Source organism: Daktulosphaira vitifoliae, unplaced genomic scaffold (assembly GCF_025091365.1).
Source record: "Daktulosphaira vitifoliae isolate Bord-2020 unplaced genomic scaffold, ASM2509136v1 Scaffold_2, whole genome shotgun sequence".
Lineage (NCBI taxonomy): Eukaryota > Metazoa > Arthropoda > Insecta > Hemiptera > Phylloxeridae > Daktulosphaira > Daktulosphaira vitifoliae.
In genome coordinates, this window is record NW_026099573.1 from 37,685,085 (window position 1) to 37,701,980 (window position 16,896).

General features: G+C 26.7%; 2 protein-coding genes across 3 annotated transcripts; one reads left to right on the forward strand and one right to left on the reverse strand.

The window, feature by feature from the left end:
- Positions 1 to 563: 563 nt before the first annotated feature.
- On the reverse strand, positions 564 to 14,452 carry LOC126898491 (proton channel OtopLc-like). Of its 2 annotated transcripts, XM_050672557.1 has the most exons (12): positions 14,081 to 14,452; positions 13,863 to 14,017; positions 12,666 to 12,786; positions 11,312 to 11,384; positions 8,902 to 9,126; positions 8,343 to 8,457; positions 7,537 to 7,645; positions 6,017 to 6,247; positions 4,750 to 4,910; positions 4,060 to 4,240; positions 3,302 to 3,813; positions 564 to 3,229 (listed from the first exon to the last, which is right to left on the reverse strand). In XM_050672557.1, exons 4-12 carry the CDS (start codon positions 11,335 to 11,337, stop codon positions 2,741 to 2,743), a joined length of 2,049 nt encoding a protein of 682 aa, XP_050528514.1. In that variant the 5' UTR covers positions 11,338 to 11,384; positions 12,666 to 12,786; positions 13,863 to 14,017; positions 14,081 to 14,452; the 3' UTR covers positions 564 to 2,740. The 2 variants fall into 2 exon arrangements, with proteins under 2 accessions (XP_050528514.1, XP_050528513.1); XM_050672556.1 differs by lacking the exons at positions 12,666 to 12,786; positions 13,863 to 14,017; positions 14,081 to 14,452 and adding an exon at positions 11,453 to 11,610.
- A 39-nt stretch (positions 14,453 to 14,491) lies between these two features.
- Positions 14,492 to 15,956, forward strand: LOC126898492 (mitochondrial import inner membrane translocase subunit TIM50-C-like). Its single transcript, XM_050672558.1, has one exon. It carries the CDS (start codon positions 14,652 to 14,654, stop codon positions 15,747 to 15,749), a length of 1,098 nt encoding a protein of 365 aa, XP_050528515.1. The 5' UTR covers positions 14,492 to 14,651; the 3' UTR covers positions 15,750 to 15,956.
- The last annotated feature ends 940 nt before the right edge of the window (positions 15,957 to 16,896 follow it).

The window sequence follows — 16,896 nt, forward strand, 5'->3', positions numbered from 1 at the left end:
GCTTCACATGTTGATTTAAAATAAATAAAAACACTAATTTATATAACAGAAAAAATGTAGATGGTTTATTGTTTAAAACACTAAGAAAATTTATATAAAAATTATATTAATGCACTACGAGTACTTAACTACTTAACCGATTAATTGACGACTGGCCAACTAACTGATTGACGTTATTGTTACGTCACACCGTTTTATATTGTGTTGAGTTCTAGAAGATTCTCTTACGGAGCGATCGAGAACATTCGCGCTATATGCATTTTGTGTTGCCTATCCGTCGCGAAGATTCTCGATAATTCCATTGTCACTGCATTAAGTACTATTTTGGGTAATTTTTTAAATTGGATTCAATGTTAAGTTTCTTAAATGACAACATAAATATTTAACCGGTTTGGTATAGTAAAAAAATATAGTGATACAATAAGAGAAACTGACTATTATAAACTATTCATTGTCATAATTGGAACCTTTTTAATTATAAAATTAGTTAAATATTTATATTATACTCAAAAGAGATAATAAAGTTTAAAAAATCTCTAATTTTAATTTAATTAATGTTAAAGTTTTTTATTTACTAAAAATAGCTTTCTCTTCTAAATTTTTAGATAGGAAATAAATTGAATTTGTAATTTTACTCCTGAAATATTCATAGGCGGATTTTTTATACTGTACGTCTTCATATATACCATTTCAATTTGCTTAGATATTTTTAAAGTGGAAAGCATAAGAGAGTTAGGAGTAAGCTTTGAGGTTTTTTTTCTGGATGAAATAGATCTCACAGACAACTAATAAATTTTGATCCAATATTCATTTCGTTGTAATTTTCTTTTTTAACAATTTTTTCAATAGAAGCAAATACCCCTCTAATTTTCCATAAATAATACCACAACATTAAGGTGCTTTAAATTTAGGAAGCCATAGAAATGTAAAAAATTTAGGAAGCCATAGAAATACATAAAATCTAGAAAGCCATAGAAATGTATAAAATCTAGGAATCCATAGAAATGCATAAAATCTAGGAAGCCATAGAAATGCATAAAATCTAGGAAGCCATAGAAATTTATAAAATCTAGGAATCCATAGAAATGCATAAAATCTAGGAAGCCATAGAAATTCATAAAATTGAAGAAGCCATAGAAATGCATAAAATTTAGGAAGCCATAGAAATGCATAAAATCTAGGAAGCCATAGAAATTTATAAAATTTAAGAATGCATTAAATTGTATGCACTTTATAATTTTATAAAGTATATAATTGTATAAGTTATACACTTTATTTAACTTCATTTATTAAATTCATTTGTTGTGCCAAAGAGGACTGGAAAACTTACATAACTTACTATTACGGAATCGAACCAGGATATTTTCAAACCGAGACACGACGCTTTACCAGTTGAGTACCATTAAATGAATAGACTAGATATAAGTGATAATAATTGAAGTTGTTATGACTTTAATCTTGAGATTTTAAAAAAGACATTTTTCATATATCAAATTCACATATCAATAATTTTCGACTTAGGCGTTCAAACTTAAATCACGAATCACTAAAGCACACCATTTGAACACATGTAATAGCTAATACATTCGTTTAATAAAGATAATATATTATATCACCAATATAGTTGTTCCTACGGATCCTGTATAAAAATCAACTTTTAATCCGTACATTTTTATGAAAAAATCATTATTTGACAAAAATTAAAGGGTAGTGTACCTTATATGATCATTTATAGTGAGATTTATTACTGTTTATGATCATTATATAATATAATAACATTATGACACAAGCTAAATAATTATTTTCAACATCTCTATATACATTGCGCAATGTATGTAATGTATATTTAAAATTTCGTTTTATATGTATCTTGGATTAAGAAAAGTTTACTATAAAATATTTTATTAGAAAGAGAGATCCAATCTTATACTTAATACAACTATAATTAATAAAATAAGTAGGACATAAAAAAAAAAGTAGAATTAATTTAAACTCAATATACGGTCAATAACGAATTAATTGAACTTATTTTTTAATTAATTAATAACACTTGCAATTAAGTCAAAAAGTAAATTCTAAAAGACTGTAGACCAACTATTTTGTATAGGTTAGTGTGTTGGGCGTTGACAAGAAAGTAGAGTAGAGTCTAGGAAAGATAAGGATGCTTAGACAAATGAGTGGAGTGACGAGTGATAGAATAGGAGTAGCGTCGATCGTGGATATGACGTATGAAAATAGGCTTAAATCGTTTGGTCATATTATGAGAAAAGAAAAATCGGAAGCTCTAAAAATGGTTATAGAAATGAATGTCGAAGGGAAAAAGGTGGTTGAATGCAGTTAAAGGGTGATATGTTAAATTCTGTATAGATGATGTGGGAGACCGTGTCATTTGGAGGTTTAAAACACGAGTGGCCGACCCCAAGTAGTTGGCCAGTCACCAGTATAAATAACTTGATTACACATTGATTAAAAAAAAAATGATAAATAAATATAAATATCGTATTCAAAGAACAAAAATAATTCTTTAAAAAAAGATTTTTACTTTAACTAGTTAAGTAAAATTTTTAACAAAAATAATTTATAATACCTTCTTTAAAAATTAATTTTCAACACGAACAATTGATTCTATTTTTAAAGATAATATCTTATAATTATATCTAAGAACTGCATCTTAAATAAACTTACAAAAAATCATAAACATTACAGTTAGGATATGTTTTTTTCTTGTCGAAATGTAAAACTACATGTAAGGCGCTTTAATTTTGTAAGCTCTCTTCCATATTTCACACAAACAAACGGTAGAATGGAACCTATAAAATATTGCTAATGGCATAGAAACGTGAGTGATAATAGTCCAAGCCCATGGACCATAAAAACGCAATTGGATTGGATGAGAATCAGCCCGAGACTTTTCCAGAGTGTTGATGGCCCACATGGCCAAATTACTGACCAACAAGAACGTTACTATTTCTCGGCCGGGTTTTTTACGAATCTGATGAGGTGTAACGCATGATCGCCTAGAAGCATCTAAAATAAACACAGTCTGACAAAATGTTTGCACTAGCGATGCTGACGCAGTAATTAGCGCCAGATTGGTATTGTTCTCTTTTGTGAAGTGACTGCTTATTATGGTAAAAGTACTGTAGATAAAAGAACCCGTTTGTGCACCGACCAACAAAATATTGTCTAATTCCAAGTTGCGAAGTCCGTCAAATTTAAGCTGTCGCACCTAATAATAATTTAAATTTTTTAAGCAAATCAAGACTTGATAATTTGATTATTAAAAAACGAAATATTTTACTTGAATCATTCCGACCATCGTAGCTAAAGTTGTCATACCGTACAAGGAAAGCTCGCAAATGTTAACCTCCATAACAGCAAAGGTAATAAGCTCAGGTCTTGAAATGAGCACGAAAAATAGAATTAGTGATATTATGGTAAGGACAAGAAATAAAATACCGACGAATAGACCTTTGTGGGCTTGTGCACAGTCCACCGAATAGTAATGTGGTGATTTCCGGTATTGTGTTATTAGATTTTCACATTGTTCTTCTTTTCGCTGTCGATATTTTTCAGCATGCACTCGGCTAATGTTCTTCCACATAACGTATAGTATAGCCGCACATATCAAACTGTACTCGATGGTACACGGAAATAAAAACGGACTAGCGTTTTGTACCAACGATCCTATAATATTTGTCCGACGGCATTCATATATATGATGAGGTCCTTTGGCTAAACTGCGTTTTATCTTGGTGGCTAATGTAGAAGTAATAGGCATTTGCGTTGTAGACGACGCCAACTTTTTGAATACTACAAACATTTTTTTTTTAATTAAAAAGTAAAATTGAAATTATCTTTTGAAAAAGTTGGGTGTTCCATTAAGCCCTCGAATTCAATTAATAATATTAAATGCAAATTTTTCATCAGCAAAACTTTCTGATGAAGGAAAAAATAAAATGATTAGCAAAACAAACATTCGAAAAACATGAGCCAATCTCTAGTTGATAAGTGATTCCGAAATTTTTTTTATATATCTCTTGAAATTAATGAACTTACCAGAAAATTGATTAGGGTGTTTGTCTATACCAATCGAGTTGTCTTCGGGATTGTAAAAAGTTAATATTTCATGTTTAGTTTCTTGAACGAGCACATTTAGCCACACTGATAAGTTAGTACCAATCATATGCATTAAACCAAATTTAGCTAACGTACGATGTCGCGTTACTCTCATTTGTTGCTGTATAAAAATTTGTATGAAATTTTAATAAAACAATACATTAAAACATTTAGTTTTGTTTAAAGTAACAAATTAAAAGAAAAACTCTAAATTATCATAACAGTGGCATATTGAGCATAATATATTATGTATTTATATTATGTTAATTTTAATATTTCTTTATTATTTAATATTTATTATAATTAAACCTATTTAAATCCAAACGTTAAGGGCAAAAATGGTTAAGAAATTAAATTATCTTTTAGCCGTTAAAAAATTAAGGAGACGCTATTGCTACATGCCCTCCTACTGGTAACGTTAGTGACTACATAAATATAAAAAAAAAGATATGTAAAATTTGTGAATATTAACCGTACATGGTATACCTTGTCGTTCTGCACTTATTTGTTATCTAAAACTCATTTTCTCTACTGTTTAGTTTTGGAATTTTACCAGTAGTAGAAAAACACACTTAAATACTAATATTATTTTTTTAATGTAGTCAATAAGCAAATTAATCATTTAGTTACCTCATCATTTAAAAATATAAAATACATTTGAATGAAAATGAAAGCCATTCGAGTTGCCGGAGTTAATACCAATAAAACATTGTGGCACTTAGTTGCTGGCTCTAATTCAAAATATTGCCCGAATTCTAGTCCTGAGTATATCATACTGCCAATACCAAACGCTTTAAATGAATATATCACATAATTACAATTTATATTAATATAAATATAAACTAATAAACACAGTAAAGATTTTCATATCTGGACGTAGGATAAAAAACATTTTTGAGAATTTAAAATATCATTTTCTTGTCTTAAAATTTTTTTTTTTTTTATGAAATAGTGTGGTTTTACTAGTGAATGAGCAGTTAAGAGTTGAACATCTTTTAATATTCTTTATTCATTTATATATTGTATTCCCCTCATATAGATAATAATTGTTTGTTTTTTGGAAAATATTCTATATTTATTATATTATAATTACATTTATATTTCATGTATTGACCTTTGTCCATTTATAGAATAAATAAATGGAAATATTTATAGTTTACTAACACAAAAATGTTAATTAATTATTTCACGTTGAACATTTTAAATTTCCAATGAATGAATAGTTAATAATATTGTATCAAAAATTTCAATACTACAGTAAATCTGCATTTAGATAATTCCTTTGTTATAAAAACTATTAACTACAACTTGTTACAATCAGTTTTTAAAATTTTTAGTTAAAAACTTAGTGGTATTCATACATTATTAAAGTTACCCTTCTACATAGGTTTATTTTTTTAAAATTATAGAAACTAAGACTTTCAAGTCTCTTACCATTCCATACAACAATGTTGTAAGATTAATACATTTTTAAGAAATTTAATCAACTTTTTTTTGAAGATTAAAATAAAAACTATATGAATTAATAATTTTAATTTCTCCCCTCCTTAAAAATGTTTTCATATAAATTTACATGTCATTTTCATAATTTTTAGAGGGACTGCAGCAGACTTAGGAGATCTAAGCACTCTCTTGACAACCCAAATTGCTCCTATGTCTTTTAAATTAGTTTAATTTTAAAAATTTAGGTAATATTAATTTGAATTAAAAGGAATACACTTTTTTTTAAGAATTTAAAGTAACTTTCTAGCTAATAACAATAAAAAAATTTAAATAAATGATAAATAACTAGTTAGTAACTCTCCAACACTTAGTAAAATTATCAAAAGTTAGATTAATTTATTACAATTGCAAGTTATATAGCTAAAATGCAATTTAAAAATGCATATTTACCCACCGACTGCTCCCATTCTTAAGTAAAAACTACCGTAATGTTGAAATGTAGAAGGTAATATCAAATGATTAGAATTTCTTCGACCCCTGTGATGATGGACATGGCTCCAGTGATTTAAATCTATACTAGTCGCTTTTGTATGATTAGTAACACTTTTTTCGTTTTCCTGAAAACATATGGATACACTTTCACTTTCTAAACCACCTGAAGATGATGTTTCACTATCTGAGTCAGCTAAAAAAAAAATCATTTTCTTTTATCATGAGTGAATAAAATTACTTATTAAAGTTATTATTAATAACTCAGTATAAGTCAACAATGGAGCCAGTATTTTTGTGTGAGGCAACTAATAAAAAAGTTTAGGGAAAAGAAGAAAAAGCTGTGTATGGTATTTATAGATTTGAAGAAAGCGTATGATAGAGTACCGAAAGAGGTTTTAAAGTGGGTATTAATAAGAAAAAGAGTCCCAAAAAGGTGCATTAATGTAATAGAAGATATGTATGATGGCACTTATACCAGAGTAAAAAGGGTAGGAGTAGGAGGAATAACAGAAGGTTTTCGGGTAGGAGTGCACCAAGGTTCTGCTTTAAGCCCATACTTATTCTCTATAGTGATGGATGAAATTACTAGAGAAATACATGTTGTTTTTTGACGATATAGTGTTATTAGGAAAAAATAGGGAAGAAATTAATCAAAGGCTAGAGGTGTGGAGATCAGCTCTTGAAGAAAAAGGTTTAAGAATAAATAGAAGTAAGACAGAGTATACAGAGTACGAGTTTGACAAAAGAGAACACGAGGTAGGTGAAATGAGGAGGTTAGTGATAATAGGCGAGGATATGATTGGAGAGGTGGAGGGAGTTTTAAGTATTTAGGGTCAGTTAGGCAAAAGAGCAGTGGTATTTACGAGGATGTAAGACACAGAATTAAGTGCGGGTCGATAAAGTGTAGAGAAGCGTCTGCCGTCTTATGCGATAAAAGAATTCCAATGAGGCTGATAGGTAAATATTACAAGATTGTAGTGAGGTCAGCTATGATGTATCGTTCAAAGTGTTGGGTGGTTGATAAGAAAGTAGAGCAGAGAATGAGTGCAGCAAAGATGAGAATGCTTAGATGGATGAGTGGAGTGACTAGAGAAGATAGGATATGGAACGAACGTATAAGAGGGAGTATAGGTGTAGCGTCAATCGTGGATAAGATGAGAGAAAATAGACTTAGATGGTTTGGTCATGTTATGAGAAGAGAAGAATCGGAAACTGTAAGAATAGTTTTAAAAATGAATGTTGAATGAAAAAGAGGTAGAGGAGGACCAAAAAAGAGATGGAGGGATGCTATTTAATGTGATATATGGACAGCTGATGTGAGCGTAGATGATGTGGGAGATCGTGTCAAGTGGAAGTTTAGGATAAGGTGGCCAACCCCAAGTAGTTGAGATTAAGGCGAGGAAAAAGATTAATAACTCAGTAATTTATGAAAATAGCAAAATAAAAATATAACAAAATCATATAGTATGAAAAATATCTCACCATAATTATCATCATTAGAAGGTTTCATTGTCGGTTTACCTTCTAGAAGCATCCCATACATATAAAATAAGAAAGACATACTCCCAAAGTAGAGATACAAGTAATATCCCTTAAATAAAAAAATAAATAAAATAAAAAATAAATTAAGCAATAAATTAATTAACTTAATTATATATACAGAGAATTCCACCACGTTTCGATATCTTTAATAACTTTTATCTAGTGAATATCCTGCGTTATTGTTATGTTTTATATATTTTTTTCAATTTAAGCTAAGTTAAAAGCATTTTTTTACTATAGTCCTCTATATAAAAATCATTTTTAAATTTTAAAATAGTCATTTTTTAATTATTTTCTTATAAAAAATTTAATGGGTTGATAGGATAAGTATTAAATTAGTTATAAGTATTTAGATACATTTTATATAGGGTGAGTATTTTATTCTACATATCCACTCGATTTGCAAATATAGAATGTTTAGTAAGTAAGGAAACGGATTTCTATTGTTGTCACTGTTTGTAACAATCGACCTGTGTCCTTACTTTTTGAACATCTTGTATGTAATACGGGTTGGTATAGCTTGTACTGATGAATGTGCACCTCACCCACGCTACATACCATTTCTATGTATTACAATGCTTGTAACTAAATAAGCACTTATCCTAAAATTATTATCAATCCATATATATTAAAAATAAAGTGTAAAGCAAAATAATCACTGGATCAAAAGTTATTAAAGATGTCGAAACCTGGTAGGACACCTGTATATACGAATTAGTGTATTTAAATTTGAAGTTTTGATTTACTTCATAGAATGAATGAGGAATATGGGTTGATATAACTTCAGACATTGGAAATGCAATGCCCATGACAACTAAAAGTTTACCATATAGTGCTGATAAGGTTGTAGCCAAGGCTTGTCTAAAAATAAATGAACAAATTTATGGCAGAAACTGAATGAATTGTACAATAATTTATTTTATTTTATCAAATGCATACAAAGGTGTTTATTAAATCATATTAGTAACATTGAGTATAATATTATAAGTTTCTATTTTTTATTTTTTAACTTCATCGCACAAAGTATGTACTATGAACCAATACTATAAAGGGAAACAAAATTAAATTTTCGTATGTAATTTATAGATAACAAGCAAAAAATAGAAATTAATATAATTATATTAGTGAATAAAATATTATTTTATTCGCTTAACCTCTCGATTGTATACAGCTGGATTTAATTGATATTAATTAAAAAAAATTGAATAAAATTTTTAAAAAAATTCCAAGACTATTATTTTGATATTATAGAACTGATTATATTAAGACTTCCAAAACTCTATACAATTTTGAAAGTATACTTACGATCCCATTTTCCTCCAATGATTATGCAAATCTTCTATTGTTGACCCTCTTTTCATCGCACGTGGCATATTTTTTAATGTGGATTTATTTAATATTGGCGTCAATACAATTTCTTCTTTAATAGACAAGGATTCATTTAATGTGTTTGGTATTGTATCCATTGTTTTATTTGTCAAAGGTGCGTTTTCATTATTACAGTTTTGATCGTACACGTCGTTTGTCCAACTAAAATTTATCCGTTGAGGACATTACAACAAAACACAAAAAAATAACTTCTACGTAAATATTAAGCTATGTTTTTGTAATGATGGTAAAATATTATAAAATGACGATGAATTTTTTTTTATAACATTTTTAGTTAATATAATAATAAAACATTTGTTAGAAATATAACGTGTTCAGTTGTCATTAACAGTTGAGATAAACCTAAGGTCTATGGTAAAATTGTTTATTGAAAACTTTAAAGTTGCTCGTCTAGTAGTTTAAGGTAGTTTAACGTTTATTAAAATGTGTTATACTCAAGTTCTACACACTAATGTATTTGTACGTTTTGACTTAATCAATTTAATAACTAGCCAACAGGATGTAAATTTAGTGACTGCTAAAGAATATCATTTATTCACTTGTGCATTACTAATAAACAAGCATTTATTTCAACATTAATAATATAATAAGTTATTAATTGTAAATATTACATGATGTTTTTTTACAATAGTTATCATTAAACATGTAGAATGAAAAGTATGTTTAAATTTCTACCTTACGTTTGTTTTATTTTTTTCATACTCCAAGAAATTTAACCTAACGCCATTTGTGGAGAACTAAGGGTAATTTTTCATTAGTAAAAAGATCATATCTGTAGTTTTTTTTTCTTCTAAATATTAAAAAATTACAAGAATGGGATTTCGGGATCTTTGATAATATTTATAGAAAAAGGTTTTTACTATTTTCTGTCAGAAATTCACAAGTCAATTTTATCTAGAAGTATGTCCTTCGCACTTCAAAAATGTTAATTTGCATTAAAAGACCTCTACAGATCACATTTTGTTCTTTTAAAATTGATATAGACGCTCAAAGCTTTATACGGTGATTTATTCAACAATAGCTCTTATAATATAATTTTATATTAATAATTTATTTAAACAAGAAATAAATAGAAATTTTTTTAAAATTCGAACAGTCCATTATATTTGAACTTTCATTAATTTATTTAAGTTCCCCTAGTGTTTCAATCAACAGAATAATTTGTTTTATATTAATTATATTTAAATTACTTCGCATAGAATTAAATTTATTATATACATACATTTTTTTTGAGGGACAATTAAAAGTAATGCTGCCTCTTTCAATCTACACCAATTGATAAATTATTTTAAAACTCCTTATTTACAATGCTTTAATTCAATTTACAAAAATTTGTGTTTTACCTTAAATACTCGTGTGAAAAACTAATGGTTTAATTCTGTCATGTTTTATTTTTTATCAACAATTAAAATTAATCAATTTTTACTGGATCAGATTTTGGAAAGTGGTACATCAAAAGAACACAAATAGTATCTAGTTGGAGTTTTCGGAGTCATGATTTTTAAAAATATCTTTTAATTCCTGTAATAAAGGAAAATGTGCCCAAAAAAAGATTAAAAATGTGATGTTAATACTTTTAGTTTTATATTTTTTTTTTTGTAAAATTCTATAATTTATTTTATTTATACAGAAATAAACTTTTTAAGGCTAGACTGATCATTACGAAATTTTTTAATTACAATACTTCAGACATTCACCTTGTTAGTAATATACTTTTTTTTTTTAATTCAATTATTATTAAAAGTACTAGATGACTAAAAAGTCGTTTCATTTTTTTTTGATAGTGGCCCAAAAAAAAATTGACTTCTTTAAACCTACATTAAATAATTGTTAATATAATGTACTTTATAATAAAAAAAGAAAAGTACCTAAAAGTTTTATAATCAGAAGTTATTGTCCATTAAATCTAGTATTAAAATCAACATCATTCAAAACTAAATCAAATTATAGCTTATTTAATGTACTATACGATTATAATAAAAAAACCGTTTCAGCATTTTGTCTCGTTTAAGAAATTGATTTCTATAATCTAAAATCGATTTATGACAGTAATTTTAATTAATTAAATAGCATCAAGCTGTACTAGGCTGGTGAAAAAAGATTTTTTTAACCTTGTTTACTGTCCATGTTATTAGTATTTCAATCTTTAATATTCATTTTATCAATGACAGTGTAATTTAAATCAAGCTAGATTAAAAACTTAGGTAAATTTACCAAAAAATGAAAAATAATCTTCCCATGATTAATGTTACAAAATAAGTTTTAATCTTTTTGTTGTTAGACTTCACTTACAATAAATATAAAAAATACATAGTATTATTTTTACCTCACGGCTTCTCCGTCGACCCCCATAGTGGTGACCAACGTGTACGCCGGCACGTAACCCACAGGATTTTCAACTGTAATTAAAAGAATTTTTATTAAAGAAAAATAAAAAAATTGCACTCTTACTATTATAACCACGCACTCAATAGTATAAACACTAAATGAGAGGCTCTCGCGTGTCTATTATGTTTTGTAGACAGGATAGAACAATGCATGCTTATAATCTTTTGTTTAAACAAAAGGGGGATTCTGGTTAGGTCCCTGCGACAACGGTGTTTCGTTTAAAAATTCTCGTCGGTAAATTGATGAATAAACAATCCAACTAATAATTCAACAATGTCATGCGTCAATTAAAAAAATTATGTCTGTTGGATCATGATTTTATTTTTGCACATAATTCTTGGACACGTATCATATTAAAACGCTTATGTAGTTTTAATTAGTTGAAATAAATTATTTTATTATTCACGTAATACGTGTATCATAATTTACGATTATTGAATTTATTGACTTCAAGATAATTTATCAAAAATTTTTTTTTAGCTATAATCGTTTAAAAAAATTAGTAACATCTTCTACATTAGTTTTAATTAAATTTTTTAAATATGATTTTCATTTTGAACCTCATTTTCCTATTTAGGTTTTTATATAATTTTTAAAAAAATTGTAACACTGAAAATTTTTTATAAATGATTTTTACTTTTTTCAGTAGAGATCAATGTGATTGATTGTATCATCAATATGAGAATTTCAATTCAAATCCAACATTTATTACACACTATTGGTATTGCTGGTTTATAATATATACAAAGAGATATTCTAGGATTAATATTTTTGTTTTGGTAATTTCTTTTAAAATTATTGTCATATGTATGACAGAATATTTCTATAAGTTATTTTTATTTTAATTTAAATTAATATTTAATGTTACAATTATTTAATAGTCATATTAAATAAGACTATTACAAATTTTGTTTAAGTTGAACTAATAATGTTAAAAAAAAAGTTTTTTAAAGTAAATGAGAATAAAAAAAATTATTTTTCTTATATAAATTAGCTATGTTTAATCGTTTAATTTTATAAAAATAAAAAGTAATAAATCATAAATAAAATATCAAATAATAAAAGTTTACTAAGTATTTATTATTATTTTTTGAAAATATTTTAAACATAAAGATTAGTTGAAATTTCAGTAAGGATAAAGTTGATTACACATTATTTTAACTTACTATTTAGATTCATCACCATAATAAATATAAACATTTATGTGGAAAATATAGTTTAATATAGATAATAAATAAATGTATAAAAAAAAATATATTTATATATAATTATTTAATTACAGTGAAACATACTATTATGATTATTAAATATTAGAAAGAAACAATATTAAGATCAATATCCAGTTTTCTTCTCTAAATAAAAAAGCAAAAAACTCCCTTTGATCCTTATTACAATAGTAGCATGTACTGTACTCTAAAACAAAAAATAATTATTTTAATAAGTAACAAAAATGTGACAATAATAATATTTGTAATAATATTAAATGTTATGATAATAATAAACGTATACATACATCAGTTTACTAGATAATTCATTTGAAAAATAAACATAGTGAAATATATAATTACTTAGAGTATTTAAATTTAAAAAAGAACTTTTAGTTTATAAGATTATTTTTTTAATTTGAGGATTTTGTAAATTTAACTAAAGATTTTATTTAAATTTCATAATTAAAATATTTAATTAATAGTTTTTGATGGATTAAGCTTGCTAATCCATTCAAAACTATAAGATCAACAAAAGATTACATCCATTAATTGTTAATAACATTTGAAATACTGGTCCAAAATTTGTTATCAACTAGTCATTTTCTTAATTAGATAATTTTCCATTATAGAAATTAATTAATTAAAAAAATATAGTTGACACTCTTTTAAGTTACAAGGTACGATTCTAAAAAATAATTATTAGCTGATAAATCAAGTTTTATATGTAATTAAAAGTAATCAAAAATAATTTTTTCAATATTTTATTTATTTTGTGAGAAATTGAATGGTTTATGATAAACCGATCATTCTGTATATATCAGCAATTTTACATAAAAAAATTCAATTGTATGCAGAATAATTAAGCTAAACTCCTTGATTTTTTATATAGATTTTTAAAACATGAATATTCCAATTACATCAAAATTTGATGACTATAACAATAACATATGTCGACAAAAGATTTATTTTAACTAACTCATTATTTTTATAAATCTGAAGAAAATTTAAAAAATACAGATCAATAAAAATTTTGATTTCCTGAAATAAATTAAAAAAATATTTACTTACACATTATTTTAGCNATTTCCTGAAATAAATTAAAAAAATATTTACTTACACATTATTTTAGCATCATTTCTAAAAATAACCAATAGTGATAACAACTGTAGGAAGCTAAGATTTATCGAAACATTAGCATTCAAAAGATGACATATTATAAAAACTGATAGTTTTCGTCTATTTCTTTTTAATGAAAAAACAATTTTTATATTTGTAATATACTTTAGTCATTACTATTAATATTCATCCTTATGGAAACAATAAATTCCCTCAGAGGCACTTCAAAAATTGACTATTGGAACAACAATTAACTATTTCAGCGACAAAAGAAAACTACATACAGTTAGGCTCCGTAAACAGCCATCATCATCAGTCACCTAGAAAACAAAATCAGATTAACAACATAACTACTGTTAATCGACAAAGGACACTATACTTACCGATGCGATCAATACTTTTTAGGCATTTGTTTTTGTTTCTCTCATCTTGCATCTCTCACCGAACAAATCTTCATGCCTAAATATGCGGGGAGCGTAAAAACAATGAAAAAGTAATAGAAAAATATTCAGAGAGTTCACTAACATTCTATAAAAACAGGGAAACGAATTGATACACGACAAACGTGATAACAGCCGAAAAATGGACCAACGATTGATAGAAGAGCAAGTGGCATCACGAAAAAAGAGAACGCACGATTTGTGTTCCATGAAATTTTGAAAAACGAGAATTGCAAAAAATCATTATGACCAAAAAAATTTGCAAAAAGGAAAAGTAAGTCCCATTGATTGGTATCGGTGTATCGATATAGAGACAAAAAAAAAAGTCAAATTTATTTCCAAAAGAAACAAAACATTTCTTCCAGATGCGGCTTATTCATAGACATTATCAACGGACTCGCATTGATATATGCTATGGTAATAATATGAGAATTGATAATATGTCAAAGATTAATAGTGCGAGATTTTAACGAATATAATGTGTTTAGTGTAATAGTTATTTTAAAGAATAATTATGGCGCAAATTTTATTCCGTGGATCAAGACTATGTAGACCATTTTCTTTCAGTGTTTCATGTTACAAATGCCAATCGAGAGAATATTTGAGGATACCACAGTTTTCATCACTAAAATTCTACAGTTTACAAACTGGAAGTAAAAGTGCTGATAATACATTAGATTCTGTAAAACAATCTGAACAAACAGATTTATTTGGTTCAAATAATGATGAACGTCAAAAAGAAAAAGAAAAGGCTATAAAAAATTTAAAAATTGGATTTTTTTTTATTGGTGCTTCAGTTTTTATGTTACTTAGTGGAGGTCTCTTTGTTCTTATTTCCGAAGATGATTCAGATAAATCTAAAGAGAATGATAACAGTATTTATCCTGTACGGCTTTGTAAAAGAGGATATTCAGCAGTAAGAAATTTCTTTGAGTCAATGCGGGCTCCATCTTATGATACATTGTTACCTGATCCTTTACCATACCCTTATTACCAACCAAAATATACCTTGCTTCTGGAATTAAATGATTTGTTAATTCATCCAGAATGGACTTACTCAACAGGGTGGAGATTCAAAAAAAGACCCAATGTTGACCATTTTCTTGAAAGAGTTAGTCAACACTATGAAATTGTTGTATTTACTGCATCAAATGGCTTCAATGTTTATCCAATTGTTGAAAACTTAGATAAAAATCAGTTGATTATGTATAAACTTGTAAAAAATGCAACAGATTATATAGATGGGCATCATGTAAAAAATTTAGAACGCTTAAACCGAGATCTGTCTAAAGTCATTATGGTTGATTGTGATGAGCGATCAGTAAAAATACAAAGGGACAATGCATTAGTTTTACCAAAATGGGAAGGTGATGACAGTGATCAACAACTTGTTCAATTAGCTGAATTTTTGAATGTAGTGGCCACAAATGAAGTAGAAGATGTAAGAGAAGTACTAGCATATTATAAACAATTTAACAATCCATTAGAAATATTTGCAGAAAATCAGAGAAAACTTTTAGAATTACAAGAGGAACAAAGACAGATAACAGAAAATTTACCTATTAATAAAACTAGAGATAGTTTGAAAGGAAAATTCTTATATGGAAAATAAAAATACTGTTTAGTTTTACTATAAAATTTTAATTTTTGTTAAAAATACAATACATTTTTTTGATTTGTGATTTTTTTTTTTAATTACTCAATAATTCTTTATGAAAACATTGCTTAGAATTAAGGTATTTTTGTTGAAGACTACTGGGTGAATGAATGTGAATCAAATAAATTATTGAATTGTAAAATTCAGTCATTGGAAACGCTATTTTAAACATTGTTGCTTGATGTATAAAACTTTCCATGTGCAATAATCTAATATCTATTACTAGATATTTTTTTTCTAAATCTAGGTATATCAACAACATTAATTTTCATAGGAGCTTTTAAATGTTAAAAACATATTGTTTATACCATATAGCGTGTCACTATATTAATTTGTGTATTTTATTCCATTGGATATTATTACACATACAACTTTAGAATAATTAGTCAGTTCAACATGCACTATCATGATAATTAGAACATCCCTATTAAATTTTAGTTAATTATTATTGTAATATATTGTTTAAAATTAATATTCTTAAAAAAATAGTGTGTTATAAGGTTTTAATTTAAATAATAAAGATATGAATTTCAAGTTTTATATCTATAAATTATCGAATTAAAATATTTTTAATATACATGACTGCAGAATTTACTCTCTTGTACGAAATATATAGGACTGAGAAAACTGATAACATTACAAAAGTTGCTTGAGATATTATAAAAATTGAAAGTATTTCTAATATTTGTTCAAAATGTTGAGGATTTTGTAGCTCAATGCCTTATACAGTTCATAGATTTTATAAGTTCTTATATTGAATTAAATTTTATAAACTCAATTAACTACTATGTTGAAGTTTTTACTTAATTTTTTAACTACTATTGCAAGTACAACTGATTCAAAAAAAAAACACCAGCACAGTGGGGACGTGGCATAGTTAGGTCCAGTATAGATTTAAACTGACAGTGCAAATCTGTAGATAGTGTTTAATTCTAAGAAATTGGTGGATAATTACAAAAGCTACNCACCAGCACAGTGGGGACGTGGCATAGTTAGGTCCAGTATAGATTTAAACTGACAGTGCAAATCTGTAGATAGTGTTTAATTCTAAGAAATTGGTGGATAATTACAAAAGCTACATGATCTGCTATTTCCTTATTAA